Source organism: Lissotriton vulgaris, chromosome 8 (assembly GCF_964263255.1).
Source record: "Lissotriton vulgaris chromosome 8, aLisVul1.2, whole genome shotgun sequence".
Lineage (NCBI taxonomy): Eukaryota > Metazoa > Chordata > Amphibia > Caudata > Salamandridae > Lissotriton > Lissotriton vulgaris.
In genome coordinates this window covers 1,535,115,142-1,535,131,938 of record NC_141696.1, presented here as the reverse complement: position 1 = coordinate 1,535,131,938, position 16,797 = coordinate 1,535,115,142, and the positions used below count along the sequence as shown (strand labels likewise).

The window sequence follows — 16,797 nt, the reverse complement described above, 5'->3', positions numbered from 1 at the left end:
TTACATGAAAATTAGAAAGGGCCTCGTGTCTTTTTATTTTTGCCCAGGGCACCAAAAATTCTACGTCCGGCCATGCGGTCATCAATAGGCTCAAGTGTTGAAAGAGTGAGACCTGCTTGTCTCTGAAAGGGTTAAAATTATGAAGGAACTAAAAGAAGGGGCAATGCATAACCTAAAAATAAATAGCGTTCTTCTTCCGAGTACGCGCTCATTTGTTTATGCAGTCTGCGCATGCGCGGGCTTGTAGTGTTTCTGCATGTGAGCTCTCTTTGGCAGTCTAGACATGCGCAGTTTGATAACGAGGGCTGTAGTATATTTTCTATGCGCATGCTCAGCCAGGGGTCACGGGCGTGCGCATGCGCTCCTCAGAGCTCGGTTTACGCATGACGGTTATTGATGCAGTTGGTGCGGGAGCGGGCGCTGTGATCCTGTTATTCAGGGAGAAAGAGGCCTCGGCGTCCTCTTACCTGTCTCTTTCCCGAGGGAAGGCCCCGGTGTGCGCTTGTCTCATTATTACTGAGAGGGTGGGCTGTTTCTGCTCACTAATAGCAGAGTATTTGTGGCGAGGGGCTCCGGGCCTCTCTCCGGCCTGTCACAGTTCAGAAACTACATTTGCACCTGACGTTATGGCGTTCCCGAAATCGGACAAGGTGCGTAATGTTTTGTACATACGCTGTGTCTTTGTATGCAAACATTACGATGTGCGTGGTAATCCGTGCTGCAACGAGACTGGGCTGTGGTAATGGGAAACGGTTCTACGTTTTTTTCTTATATTTATTTCATTTTATATAGCGCTAACTCGATCCGAAGGTATCTGAGCTTTACTTGAGCAGAAGTTGTGGTACAGACAGACAGACAGACAGACACACAGTGACAGCGAGTGATTTGCCGAGAATCACAGGAAGTTTACTGTTCCTGCCGAGACTCGAGCCTTATTCCCTAACTTTAAGGTTCGCCGCTCTAGCCGCTACGCCACCTCCTCTATTTTGTACTCTGTCATGTGTTGTGTTACATTTAACAGTAGCTATTTTACATTTGGCACAAATCACCCCAAGTCTGATAGATGGGATATCGAAAGTGGCAGAGGTTATTCACCAGAGAGATAAATAATAATAATAAAACCATTTTTAAAGCGCCTGGCTACACTAAAAATAGTGTGTCCCCGCGCTAAAATGCTACTATAGCTCAAGAAACAGGAGTGAAGGAGAGTGAAAGCGGGGGGTCAGAGGTAGGAGGGACGGTGGATGCCTGGATACAGATAAGTTTTTGAGTTTGGCGCGGAATCTGGTTTCTGAAGGTTCCATGCGAAGTTCCAGTGGGAGTTCATTCCAGTGCTTAGGGGCCAGGTGTCTGAAAGAGCGGCCACCCATCTTGGCTCTACGGGTGCCAGGGAGTTTGAACAGCATCGCTTCGGCTGATCTCAGGTTTTTGATGGGACGATGGATTGTAAGGAGCTTTTGCAAATATTCTGGGCCTTTTCCCTGGGCAATGCGATGCGTAAAGCACAAGGCTTTACATTTTATGCTATCTTTGACCGGGAGCCAATGAAGTTTTGCTAGAGCATTCTTCCCAGATGCTCTGCGAGGTAGGTTGAGTACCAAGCGGGCAGCAGCGTTTTGTACGCATTGCAGTTGGTGTAAGCATTTTTTACTTGGACCCAGAGCAGGACATTGCCGTAGTCGAGATGGGGTGTGACTAGGACATGTGCTAGTGTCTTTCTGGCATTGATGGGGAGTAGGTCAAGGACTTTGCGGAGGGTTTTTAATGTGCTGAAGCACCTTCCCGTGACTTTATTGACCTGAGATCTGAAAGAGAGGTCGGAGTCCAGCATTACACCCAGATTTCTGACGGAGTCCGCGGGGGAAGGGAAATTGCCTAGTTCTGTTGGCCACCACATGTGCGACCAAGCAGAGGGTGATCTTTCTGTTCAGCCAACAGCTCACTAAATAACAGGGACTCTTTATTAGGGCGCATCGGGCATAAAACTGAGAGAGTGCATTCATTTATGCAATAAGCGGATAAAAAGCCATTACTGGACCATTTTCAAGATGCTCTTAAAAAACAAGAAAGTTAATGTTCTCTTGCGAAATATTTGTGAATCTGTTTAGCGTTACTTTTATTACTTGGAGGTGAAACGTCTCTCAGGAGGCCTGGTTCTAGCGGGTGGGCCAGGCCCACCCAAACATGAGCCTCAGCTCTGGCAGTGACAGCACAAAGGCCAGTAGTAACTGGCCACTTTCATTTAAAATGTACCTCCAAACGTTGTTTTTGTTCCTGTTCAGGGAGTTCCGCGACGGGGCCCGGGCTCTTTCTCATAGGCACCCCAATCACGCAGCATCTCCTTTTAGAAAGGTGGGCTATGTCCCCTCCCACTTGTGCTGGTAAAATAGGGGCATGGCGAAGGGGTCAAATCCTCTCTTTCGCGCCGGGTAACCTTAACCGTTCTGCTATGCGGATAATTCCTTTTCTATTTCACACTGGAGAAAAAAAGTTCATTCTTGGATTTATCTTTCCTGACCCTGCAGCTACTTATCTGATCGGGCTGCAATGTTAAACTGAGTAGGTGAGGGAATGTCAGGCTTTTGTTCATTTTAAAATCATCAGGGAAGGCCCAGCAAGACACATGCTTCATGTATGCTTTATTTAAACAGTTTTTATCATTATCAAGGCGGCCTCTGCCACGGACGTAAGATAACGATAAAAATGTCCAGATAACTGGTAATTAATGATCCTGCCAATCCTTGTTTGTTGGTAGTTTTGAAATGCAAATAAACTGTATTTTAGGTGGATAACTTCGTGGGTTACTGCCTTTGTCACAGAGATTCTTGTGTTACTTGCAGTTAGTTCAAAAGTTACAATCCTATCATAGGACAGTGGACCTATGAACTATCATCAAAGAGCTACATGCAAACCGGAATTATATAGTTAGAACTTAGCTTTTTTGTGTGTTTGTAATATAGTTAGAACTTCCCCAGTCTTTCATTATTCTAATGTTGCTAAAAAGAGTTTGTTTGGGCATTTTTATCATTAAAGCCAACCCCTAATCCGGAGTTTGTGCTTATCCAGACCAAGCCCTCTTAAAATATACTGCCCACCAGTATGAATGACATGTGATTCCTACACCTTGTAATCCTCTTTGGCTTATGTGACATTCGCTGTAGACTGATTTACATACTTGCATGATTGATTGTCTCTGTATAACGAGTGCTTGATGTAAAGTATTGTGACACCCTACATTGATATGAATAGCGCTATACAACAAATAAAAAGGCATATGAGATAGTGGCTACAGAGAGAGGGAGGTTTTTTCAGGTACACAGTTTTAGCTCAACATTCCGGCCTACCTGCACTATATTGCTATATAACTATAAGTTATATGAGGTAGATCATGTTTTGTTTTGCCCTAGAAGTGGGTCAGTATTCGAGCAACTGTTGTTATGACATCTTTCGACGCAAGGAATTGCTTTGTATTTTAACTCGGGCAATTCTAAGGTAGTATCCAGCAGTAAGTGGTTCACTCCCCTGGCGGGACGACATTTAGAGGTGGCTTTTTTGAGTAGGAGACTTAGTAGTAGAATTCACTGCAGCCAGGGAATGGATCAGTATACCCCTTTTCTATTTCTGATTAGATCTGAGCACTCAGTGGCTGGATGCACTTAGATTTCTGGATTTTTTTTAACCTATCCTTTTCTATATATGATTGAATTGGTACACAGTTTTAGCGCAACATTTAGGCCTATCTGCACTATATTGCTATAAGTTATATGATGTAGAGCGTGTTTTGTTTTGCCTTAGAAGTGGGGCAGTATTCAAGCAACTGTTGTTATGACATCTTTCGACGCAAGGAATTGCTTTGTATTTTAGTTCCAGCAATTCTACGGCAGTATCCAGCAGTAAGTGTTTCACTCCCCAGGCGGGACGACATTTAGGGGTGGCTTTTTTGAGTGGGAGACTTAGTAGTAGAATACACAGCAGGTTTGGAATGGATCAATATACCCCTTTTTTTTATTTCCGATTAGATCTGAGCACTCGGTGGCTGGATGCACTTAGATTTCTGGATTTTTTTTTACCTTTCCTTTTCTACATATGGTTGAGTTGGTATGTACATGTGTGGTGTCTACTTTTCTTCTTTTGATCCTGTCACCAGACTCACTTGTTTTTAAGCACTTGTTGGGGCTTTTCAGAGCAGCCTTGTACTTTATCCGTAGGTATTTCGAAATACAGTAAGATCATTTACATATTTTGAAATTGTACTTTAGGTTGTTCCTTGCACCCCTGTCCGGATGAGGCCCAACTAATGGGGCTGAAACGTGTCGACAATTGGAGAAGGAGGAATCTGTTGAATATTGAATAAAACTTAAGAACGGACATGCACGCAGAGAAAGTTTTTAGAGCTGGATAGGGTACCTCTAATGTGCAAAGGATTACTTCACAGTTGATCGCATTATTCTTGAGGAACGGACACTTTCTTTGTAAATTTGGGGGTTAGGAAGCAACTATTTCTTTTTTGTGTAATTTTATTGTGCTTATGTGTTCGGTTGGATTTTGTTGTTTAAGATGACATATAAAATAATTATTGGTCCTAACCAGATAAAAAGTAAAATAAATAAATTGTGGTTATGACCTGGAATGAGCATGAGATATGACCTTATTCAAATATATGTGAATTTGATGGGACATTGAACCAGTGTATAGGAATAATTGAATGTACTCTACTCTATTATGAATCTTTAGGATATTTGTGCCTCCGCTTCACTTTTGTTTGTGTGCATACAGAGAAATGAGGGGCACTGGTGGAGAGTGGTAGTGAGGGTGTCCGAGAAGGAGGTCAATAGGGGGAGGAGCTACAGAGAGATGAGGGGCACTGGAGTAGGGTGGCAGGGAGGGAATCCGAGAAGGAGGTCGATAGGTGGGGGCTACAGAGAGATGATGGACGCTGGTGGAGGGGTGGCAGTGAGGGAATCCGAAGAGACCAATAGGGGGAGGGCTACAGAGAGATGAGGGGCGCTGGTGGAGTGTGGCAGTGAGGGAGTTAGAGAAGGAGGAGGTCAATAGAGGGAGGGGCCACGGAGAGATCAGGGGCACTCGAGGAGGTTGGTAGTGAGAAAGTCCAAGAAGGAGGTCAATAGGGGGGGGCTACGGGGAGATGAGGGGCGCTGGTAGAGGGTGGCAGTGAGGGAATCTAAGGAGGCGGTCATGGGGAGGGGCTACGGAGAGAGGAGGGGCGCTGGTGGAGGGTGGCAGTGAGGGAACCCGAGGTGGAGGTCATGAAGGAGAGCCCGAGAAGTGTCACTTGCCTGATACTCCCACCTCAGAAACCTACTCTTCCCATCAAAAGGACATTCCATGGAAAAAAACACTTTTTTGAGAGTGATAACATTTAGTAAGAGATTCGGAAAGAGAATAATGCGTTTTACTGGGCCTTTGTAAGACTAAGAAGAGTAAAGGAGGGCCCTGAAGCAGGCCTGGCTAGCGCCAGGACACCCCAGGGTAACCGTAAGCTATATAAGCTCCATTAACATAACATAACATATAAGTGACAAATCGGGCCCACAGTGGCCCACCCGAATGCATTCTTGGCCTACCCCAATAAAAATTCCTGGAGCCAGGCCTGTCTCCCAGTCTAATGCATCATAAATATTCCAAGTAATGTTGTCAAAAAAGGTCTGGCATTTGCATTTTGTAGTAACAAGCATGAGGAGAAGACAAACTGGTGAGAAGATGTTTATTTAGGCAATAAACGCCAACTACTAACTCATAACTGCCGTGGGAGGCTTAGAAGTTTCACAGTATGAGGGGCTCATGCACACAACAAGAAGTAGGGAATGCAATTATAAGGGACAATGTACAAGATTCTATATACATCTCAATAAAGATAATACACACTTTTACAAGGTATTGTTTTTCTTTCTCACTGCTATCTTAATATGCACAGCTTAAAGACAGTATACACACTTTTACAAGGTATTGTTTTTCTTTCTCACTATCTTAATATGCCCAGCTTAAAGACAGTATATGGTGCGCCCGTCAACCTTCCTTCTTTACCAGCCTGGCCTGCATTGCAGCTGAATACTACAGCCTGCCACTTCTGTTTTCGCTTTCTGACCCTCAAGAACACACTGTGGTCTGACTGCATATTGACAGTTTTACAGCCAGATGTAATAACGACAAGTAGAGGTGGAGAGACGATGCAACAAAGTGTCCTCTATATATTTTATTTGCATCAAAGTCCTGTACAGAGAGACAGGTTTACGAGGAGCGTCCATTTGAACTGATCACAATTTGAAATATACATTTTTGTATACAATCTGGAATCCCTTTAACAGAACATTCCTGAAGCATCCTTTGGAAACGTCCCCAAGCAAGACCCAACACAACCTCTCCCTTTTGCATCTTAACACAAAAAATGGGAAATAAGAACTTTAAAATCAAAACACAAATTAAAGCTATTTTACTTACTGTGTTTTAGAAGCACGTTGACAACAAGATTTAACAGCACCTCCACAAACTCACTTTGCAGACCATTCACCACATCTTGTGCCCATTAAAAAAAAAAAAAAACCCTTCCTCTATATATTTTACTGGCATCAAAATTATATGCTATACGGCCGGTCCACCAGGAGCCTTCACACTAGCTGATCACAATTTGAAATATAACATTTTATACACAATCTAGAACCCCTTACACCGGACATTCATTAAGCATCCATTGGATATTTCCTCAAGCAGTACCCACCAATAGTCCTTCTATCAAACCACTGCTTTTGAAAAATGCATACACTTGTTAATTTATTGTTTATCCAGTGCTGAAAATGAGCACAAAAAAATAAATGTAACCAGCAATAACTAAAAATATTTTTAAAAATCCCAATTTGCTTTAAGCAGGCTTAATTTTTGCTTAGATTTTTAAAAATGTTTTAGTTTAAAATAATCGTGAGTCTCCCTTTACAGTCAGTGGTGGCATGCCTGAAACCACCATGTGAAAAATCAAATACCACAGTGTTGCAAAAAGTTGAGTGGTATGTGTGACGTACTGGTGTTAGTGCATGGAATGGAATGATGTTGTATAATATGGTGATTGGGTGGGAGGGATGGAAGACATTTGATGAAGATGGAGGGGAACTGTTGTTGACTAAAATGCTGTTAAGAATAAACCTTGTTGTAGAAGAATTCAGCTTGTGTATAATTTGAATTCAACATGTGGTGACAAAGATGGGACAAGGTTCCGTGTCTCAACACACAAGAATTCATTAAGAAAGAAAATCCCTGACCTGTGACAGGTACACTGGGACAAGATTGAAAAGCCACAGAGGATCCAGCTACAGTGAAGGGCAGCGGTTACGTAATAATTTCCCCAAAAAGCATTCCAGTTTGAGAAACAGAAAGAATGAAAGATCCAAAGAAACCAGTACAATACACAAATGGAAAAAGAAGACCAGGCAAACCAGTATTAATCCTGATTTAGCAAGAAGCTGGACTATATTATACATTCAAAAACTCCATATAGAAACTTTTGTTTTTTCTATGCCTTTTTAAACATGTTTATCTCTTTCGGTTATAAGTGAAGAATTGGTGGGTGTCATTGAAAAATATAATTTTCCTGTACATTTTCATTTAATTAATGTTCATGATTTTGAGATGACACGTTCAGTATTCGATATTGAGCTATGCTCCTGTCATGGACATTTCAACAGCTGCAAGGAATTTAGTAATAGTAAACGGTAAAGGATTCAGACAGTTACCCCAGCTACTTCTTATCTTCCCAAATGTTCTTCCTGTATGGTCAAATCCATGGGACCAGTTTAAGTGAGGAAAGATGCACATCACCTTTGATGCACTGACTTAAAACCAAGAACTATACATTTTGGAAAATGTACCTTAAAGAGTAGAGTATACCTTAGTGCTTTTAAAACAAAAGAAATAACACGTTTGGCAATGCGTAACTAATGAACAGCAAGAAGAACAATAATTCTGAATGGATGGAGAAGCAAGAGAGTGTAATGGAAAGTGGCCATTGTACATTGCCATACTTTTCAGACTGTTTTTTGATTCAATTTATTTTATTTCAAAATAAATTAAATACCGACACCAATCCAAACACAATTGTTAAAAAACAAAATGAACCCATAAGTGGCACAAATGTAAGCTCTTTAGGGTCAGGATGCAGATGTTAAGATCAATAGTTAAGACCTATTTAGTGACATGCAACAGTGTAACCAGCTGAGAGATGTTTGGCAGTAAGTATCTGCCCATTACAGCACATTTGTATACTTCCCTTAGATCTATGCATAGACACACACTACCTCTTGGTTTCTTTGCTATAACCACAGGAGCTAGCTATTGTGTGGCCTCTACAGATTGAGTAACATTAGCTTCAAACATTAGTTCTTCCTCAACAGCATCTTAAATGCTAATCAAAATTCTCCTCACCTTTTTAGTTAGTACAGGTTTAGAACCCTTTTTCAACTTGTAACTGGAGAACATCATTTGTCAGGCAGCATAACTTGTTTTTGAAAATTGACTCAGAAGTTTTCCACTAACGAAACTTCAAATATTTCCTTTATTTCATTACCGGCATGCGAAAACTGGAGTTGAGGGCTAGTATTATTTCTACTATTTTCTGATATGACTATCCCTAAATGTTATCTCCTTTAGTAGCTACATAATTCTTTCAATGTGCTAACCGGTCTTTATACTTTATGCTCTCTAGAAAATATAATTTAATTGGTACTCCTCTATAACCACCACAATTCACATTTAGCGTGTGTAAATCCACTTTCTCTCCTACATTTTTAACATATGTGGTCAAGGAAACGAATATAAATTTGGAACAGGTTAGCACTACCTCCAGACATGGGGAGAACCTGGAATGGGACAGCTAAGAAACTGGAACTGTCAGATAATAATCCAAAGTGCCTCAAGCCCAGTATGTTCTTGGTTTTTGGATAGTCATTTTGACCAGTCATTATTTTTTGTTGCTCTTTGATCTACTGTGTGGTGCCAAACTGCTCAGAAACTAAATAAAACACAACAAAGTTATTCACCTTGTGGAAAATTCACTTCTTCTGCTTTGAGAGAGTCTTGTTTCTTGTTAATTAAATCTGAAGACAGTTACACCCCTTGCCCCAATAAGAGTAACCTTCCTGAGACATTAAGTTCTTTACAAGCCAGCTCGTTGTTGTTTGTTGGCACAGGAGGGTATTGTTCCTGCACAGCATCCTGGCTTTCTTGCGTATGTGCAGTAGACAATTCACCTATTGACCAATATACTTGCTCTATTAAACTTTCAGTGAGATGATGTTTGTTACCCTTCTATCTGTATACAATTTAAACTATGTACATCCTGGTGCTGGATTGTGAAGAACCAGATCAGCAAAAAACAGAGTTTTGCAAAAAGTAGTAAGTGGTGGCGTCAGTGCACTGACCTCCTAATACAAATGTGACCCACAAAGAAGCAAGAACGTATGACCCTAATAACAGAAAGAAACGTTAGTAGCCACCTCAGAGACCAATGTACATCCAATGACTTGAAATGGATTTCACTTACATGATTATTCTCTAAAACGTGCATGATTTATAGTGGACAATGCTGCCATAAAAAACGTTTATTGAGGATAGGCTAGTGTTTTGTGAGTTCTAGACCTCCTCATCCCCAGAAGTACAGATTTAAAGCATGGTGAGGCATCACAAAGGTATTCCATTGTATTACCTTCTGTTTGAGTTATATCTACTCCTCTGTAGTTTGAGCAACTTCTATGTAAACGTTTTGTAGGGCAGTGTATCCATCATTTAATGTCAAAAGCTTTCCCGGATTCTTCCAATTGGTTATAATTATTCTACCAGCTGTTAACTATTGAATTTCCTGAGGGTTTGTTGTCTTTTTGTAGGTCCTCTTTTACCAGTAGTATCATCGGGGGCTAGTGGATTCAAGAATTCAAAGCAGTTATGATACAGGTGCTCTTTTTGCCTGTCCTTATTTGAGGGCACTCGCAGCTGCCCTGCTGGTCCTCGTGAATACAGCCCAAGGTGGGACTCCTGCTGGCTCCTTCGACCGCCATCACAGCACCGGGAAGTGGACGGGGACTACACCCCCCAGAATCCTCCAATGGCGCGGACTCTTGCGTCAGAAAACCGCGCCAAGGGGCGCTCAAAAACACTTGAGGCCTCCCGCAGCACGGGACGCTCTGCTCTTTTTGCCTGCCCTTATTTGAGGTCACTTGAGGCCTCCCGCAGCGCGGGAGGCGCGCGGGACACTCGCAGGTGCTGCCCGGGCCAAGGGTGGACCCGTCCGAGCCCAGAGGAGGCCGGGCTGGGCCACATTATTGACTTTTTTTGCAGAGAACTGTAAGCATTATATTCTCTTTTTGGGGTTTTATTTCTGTAAGTTAGTCTGGTTCTTGGTAATCGTGTGGCATTGAGGTCCTTTAAATATGAGTAAAAGAAAGGTCAGGGATAGGGTGGTGGGCACATTAGACGCTTTTTAGGTCTCGCCCTGGCGAAAGCGCACTCTCGCCGAGAGACTATAGCTGTCGGCTCCGCCGACAACTAGTGGAGACAAGAACTGGCCAAGCGCCTAGCATTGTCAATGGAAGAGACAAGAGCTGTTCACGCGCGCAGGATTGTAAACTGATTTGGTCGCGCGCGTGAGTCAATCTGCAATTCAGACTCTGAGCAGCCGATGTGCACGCTCACGGCGACGGCGTCTCGTGTGCTTTCAGTTTCGCCGTCGCCATGAAGATCCTCAGCCCCCAGACCAGCACCAGCGGTAAGCGGGCTTCGGGGTATTATTCGCTTGATTGTCACGGAGCTACACCATTAGTGTGGCGCTGGCTTGTGGGCCCGTTTTGTTACTGCGACAATAAATGTATTTCTCCTCTCAACGTGTCTAGGCCGTAAATTCCTCGGACACAACAGCGTTCCATATAAAAACGCTGCATAAGGGGGGCGTGGCTAGCAACCAAGCATGGCGGCTTCGTAGCAAAGGAGCTCTCCGGACATCACGGCTCCTTTCATTAACCTGAACACACCATTCGATTAAAACCCACCTGAAGAGGCGGATCCCGAGGTCGGGGGACAGCTGTCATCTTTTCAGCTGACTCCTGTGAAAATCCGACGTCGAGAACCAGCCTGACAGCGCACAGAGGAAGTGGGGCCTGCTGGCTTGTACCAATTCTTCTCGATAGAAAGAGCACACAGAGTGCCCGGCGGAGCGCCAAAACCAGGTGCTGCGCCGCGACCAGTCCTTTCTCGACTCTTTATCTTTAGAGACAGGGATGTAATATTGCAAGCGGCGAGGGTCTCGCCGCCCATCAAACTCCAGAACTCAACGCTGGCCTTCTTCCCGGACTACACGGCAGAGGTGGCGAGGCGTCGTAAAACCTTTTTAGAGATTAAAAGGCCCTGAAGGCGAAAGAATTGCCCTACTCAATGTTGTACCCAGCGAAATTGCGAGTTGTCACCAACGGAAAAACTTGGTTCTTTGACACGCCGGAGATTGCGCAGGACTGGCTCGACGGATGGAGACGGGTGGATGCACCTCGCCGATCCAACAGAGGACATAGATGCCAACAGACTGGGGCGCGCACGGACACTCAAGCGGGAGGTCCGGAGTCTCAGGACAGGACATCCGAGGCTGGGTCGGATGGCGGTACGCTTTCACCGGACTCATGACCATCTGGCATCTTGCATCGTCAACAATGAACACTGCCGAGGCCAGGCGGAACGCCGGTGGTCTCAAGACTGGCTGAAGCTGAGTAAGGTGGGCTGAGCTGAAGCTGTTCCGAGACTCTTTACCCCCACGAGCAAGTAAGATCGGTTGGGAAGGGGTTAAGCACTCTGCGAAGTTGGGGGAGTGGGCGGTGTTATGTCCGTGGAGCAGGGAGGGGGGAAGGGTGGGGAAGTTTGTTAGTTTTGGTTTTGGTTCAAGATCCACACACTATGTCACGAACCACGCACACAGGTCCAATAGTAGCGGCGAGGACGTTAAGACACCATCCGTGAGAAGACGAAAATCATCCCTATTCTCTCAAAATGTCTCAACAATCCCAAACCACGGCCTCTGAGGGCACAGCACGCCACATGGCGGTCCCCCCACTTCGGCTACTTTCCTGGAATGTTAGAGGGCTGGGAGACAAAATAAAAAGGGGGTTGGTCCTTCAGGCAATCAAACGTCAGAGAGCTACACTGATGCTACTACAGGAGACACACCTCACGGGGGCAGCATGTAGGGCGCTAGATAGGCGAGGCTACAAAATGGCGGCGCAGTTAGAGTTCGCCTCGGGGTAACGTGGGACGGGTATCTTAGTAAAAAAAAACTCCTCCTTCATCATTTTACAGCATAAAGTAGACGACCAAGGCCGTTTTGCGGCGGTCCATGGACAATGGGAGGGTAGACTCCTCAATGTGGTCTCTGTTTATATCCCACCAGCACTCCAATCCATAGCATTGCCAGCACTAGGGGAGTTTCTCCTGAGTCTCCCGACGGGAGACACGATCATAGGGGGGGGACTTCAATGCTATTGTAGATCCGGAACTAGACACGTTTCCTGTAAGGGCGCGCACAACGGGCCCCTCGACTTTCCAAGGCTTCTTGGAAGCGATGGGACCGGCGGATGTCTGGCGACAAAAGCACTCTACAACATCTCAATACACCTATCACTCGTCAGTACACAACAGTCTTTCGCACATAGATTACTTTCTGTTACTGGGTGACGGAATGATTGAAGTAGATTCCATAGAAACGCTACCCATGGGAATATCGGACCACTCTCCACTAGTACTGACTCTCTCCACTTGGGAGAGGACACGCGTGAGGATGTATCCCATATACCCCAATTACTTGACGGTCCCCGGTATTAAAAAAGACCTCAAAACGGCTACCAAATATTATTTTGCCGAGAACGCGGCGTCAGTATCCTCTCCCTCGATCCTGTGGGAGGCCTACAAAGCGGTCCTACGGGGAAGATCGATCGCGTCCATCTCAGGACACAAACAAACTTACCAGCAGGAACTCTCGGAGTTGGAACTGGCGCTTCAGGCGGCAAACACGGCGCACATGTCTGACCCCACGGTGGACTCTGCACACACGTTGAAGCTGCGACAGCAGCAGTACCAGGACCACCTTAAGTCGCAAGTAAGAGACAGTATCTCAAACACAGCTCATAGAATCTACGATACTGGGGACAAGGCAGGGAAAATGCTGGCATGGCTAGACAAAAAAGGGGGGTGTAATAGAGGAATAGAACACCTCTACACCCGTGAGAGACAGTTACAATCTCATCCGGAGGAAGTGGTACATACCCTAGCGGACCACTTTCAGGCAGTATATACACCAGAACGGGAAGTCACGGCGCAAGCAGCATTAGCCTCCCTACATCACATACAAGTTCTGACGCTTCCGCCGGAAGCCGTCCAGGAACTTGAGGCAGATCTGACAGTGGACGAAGTACAACGAGCGATCCACGCGATTCAGTCCGGAAAGGCAATAGGCCCTAACGGAATTCCCATAGAATGGTATAAGCTCATGTCCGAAACACTTAGTAGGCCCCTATTGGCGATGTACGTGGAGAGCTTGTCAGCGACAGAACTCCCACTAGACCAACGCACCGCAACACTTGTGGCGATACCGAAACCCGACAAGCCACCGGCAGAATGCTCCTCTTATCGTCCCATTTCCCTTCTCAACGCAGAAGCAAAAATTCTAGCAAAACTGCTGGCTACGCGACTGATGAATCACCTTCAGCTGTTGATCCACCCGGATCAATCGGGCTTCATGCCCCACAGGAACACGGCCCTTAATCTTAGACGGGTGCATGGGATACTGGCGCGGGCCCCCTCCTTATCAGAAGCAGCGGTAATCCTTTCCTTAGATGCCAAGATGGCATTTGATCTAGTAGAGTGGGAATACTTGTTTGCAGTCTTAGAACGTATGGGCCGAAATATAATGCCTTGATTCGACTCCTTTACACTAACCCAGTCGCTCAGGTCACCGCCAACGGTCACATTTCGCATGCTTTCCCACTGGCAAGGGGAACCCGTCAGTGCTGCCCCCTGTCCCACTTGCTCTTTGCCCTAGGGCTGGAGCCGCTGGCAACATTGATTAGGGAGACGCCTTTGCTAAAGGAAATCAGTTGGAAGGAGGGATGGGAGGACCGGGTGTCACTTTATGCTGACGATATGCTGATTTATTTAACGGACCCCGAAAGGGGCATCCCGGTGCTTCTTACCCTCTGTGACACATATGGGAAAGTATCGGGCTACACGTTAAACTGGTCAAAATCAGTGATCTATATCTTGAAAAGGCCGAACCCCGTACTCGCAGGGGACTGTCCGCTTACGCTGACGTCGGACTCCTTTAAGTATCTCGGTATCCATATCACCGATAACGCTTTGGACTTCTTCCGGAAAAATCTTGGGCCTCCCCTGGAACGTCTCCGTGCGGACGTGAAACACTGGGCGGCCCTGCCACTGACCCTCCTCGGACGAGCGGCCCTCTACAAAATGATGGCGCTTCCGAGATTCCTATACGTCCTGGAAAATACGCCATATCCAGTCGCTCCACGCGATTTCTAACAGGTCACGGCATTAGTTTGGTACGAGGGGGGCATTGCCCTACCGAGTTTACAAATGTACTATTGGGCTGCGCAACTCAAGATCGTGAACCAGTGGATACATGTATCGAGAGACGACCCAGCATACAGAGCCGACTGGGCACAGCTGGGAACAGATTGCATGCTAGCGGCGCTCTACAATCGACCCCAGGTAAACAAATTGATAGGACCCACAAGACCTACAGCCATCCTATGGCACACGGCTCAGGCGAAATTGGGATGGAAGGGAAAGATCACTAAATTCACCCCTCTCTGGGACACGAAAGCACTCTGGCACCTGCGAAGCAATAAAGGATTTGCACAATGGGATAGCATTGGTATCTCCACTGTGGGAGATTTGTGGGAGAAGGACACTGTGATTCCGTTCGCCCAGCTCCAACAACAATATGGTTTGGGCCCGAACGAAACTTACAGATACGTACAGATCAGGCACGCTTTGTTGCACGCGATACCAGCTGACACCGAAGTCCCAGATTCCACACCTCTAGAAGACAGGTTACTTACTGATTATATGCAGCAGGGTGCAACCTCCCTCACATATAGGAAATTAATTAACAATCTAACGGACCCCACACTGGCACTGCGGGAGAAATGGGTGGGAGACATTGGCGAGGTCGATGACAGAATGGAATGAGGCATTGGCATCCCCGAAGAAAGTGGGCATCTCAGTGAAGTTTAGATTAATACAACTGAAAATCCTACACCGCATTTACTACACCAGACACCTGCTCCATAAGTTACACAGAGCACCACACCCATTCTGTCTTCGTGGCTGCGGGGAAGAAGGTACACTATTCCACACGCTTTGGGACTGCGCACACATAATAGAATATTGGCGACAAGTAATGCGCACTATCTCACAAACACTTCAAGTCTCCCTACTCCCAGAACCGCGTAAGTGTCTACTAAATATCTGGGAACTGAATGATTTATCTAGATATGGCCGCATATGGGCCACTTTGGCATTCATGGTGGCCAAAAGAGACATCGCACAGAGGTGGGGCGCGCCAGAATTGCCCACGGTGTCGATGTGGAGCAAGAATATGGACTTATTAATGTTCACAGAGAGGGTAGTCTATGTGCTTAGGTCCTGTCCTCGTAAATGGAATAAAGTATGGTCAGCGTGGAATGTTTACAGGGGAGATTTATGTGATCCATTGTCGGAAGAGGACAGCGTGGGCTCAGACGAGGAAGAAGAAGGAGACTAGGGAGAGATGGGATGGGTGTATAGGCTAATGGGGAGAAGCGGGGAAACACCAGAATTAAGGCATACCACATAGCTACATCACGGTGTAAATATGGATCTAATCAGTGGGTAGACGCAGGCATGGTGCTTATCGATGTGTGTGATTGTTCATCTTGACCGCAGTTAAAGTTCTGGTTTATGAAACAAAAATCTAAAAAAGGATCAACCTTACAATTGTTTGACACAACACAGATTGCAACGGATGTTATAATGCTAGGATACGCCGCCGGACCCCGGGGTTGTCGGCCTTATGGCTGTGTACTATCAAATAATGCTGAAGGAAACATACTATTGATGCGGCTGGCCCTAGAGGTTGTAGGCCCTGTACTGTGTTCTTGATTTTAAATAAAGGTCTTTAAAAAAAAACAAAAAACGCTCCATAAGGAGCCTCGCAGGCATCACCCTAAAACGGATCGGGACCATCTGGCCAGAGTTTCCGCCATACTTTTGTCTAGAGAAATCACTTTAAACTCCACGTGCCCCCCCCCCCCCAAAAAAAACAAGTATGATGTTAAATAATAAGCGCTCCAATGCCCCTGGGTCGAGTTTGCTCGGTTTAAAACTGCAAAAGCGTACTAAGAGAGCCTGGGGCCGCTCTCCTCAACATGGGGCTAGAAAGCGTAGGAGTGTTTTCTGGAACGTTCCTGTTGCCGGAGAAACAGCCACCTCAATCGCACGCTACCACCTGGGTACCACACCTCGTCTCCCGGCTGGCTGACACATTAGCCTATAGTCACGCACGTAACAGGCACGCTGGTTCCCAAATGGTCGGTGATGTCTCTTGGCTGACAGAGCCATAAGTTGTCCAGCTGCAGTGTGAACATCAGGCCGCATCAAGTACCTTTCACAGAGGCAGGAAAGTGAAGATACCGGACACCGATCTAGAACACCGGGGACTCGGCGTTGTGAGAGTGTTCTAGGGAGTGGACCTAGCTCGACCAG

At 45.7% G+C, this 16,797-nt stretch overlaps 1 protein-coding gene across 4 annotated transcripts in view; it reads left to right on the top strand.

The window, feature by feature from the left end:
* Positions 1-287: 287 nt before the first annotated feature.
* LOC147700304 (uncharacterized) overlaps positions 288-16,797 on the top strand; it is a 123,082-nt gene continuing 106,572 nt past the window's right edge. The window contains exon 1 of one of the 4 annotated variants that reach the window (XM_086935671.1): positions 288-650. In XM_086935671.1, the coding sequence (XP_086791797.1) occupies positions 357-650 (294 nt within the window). In that variant the 5' untranslated portion in view covers positions 288-356. The remainder of the gene's footprint in view (positions 651-16,797) is intronic. The other 3 variants (XM_086935673.1, XM_086935672.1, XM_086935670.1) reach the window with 3 other exon arrangements.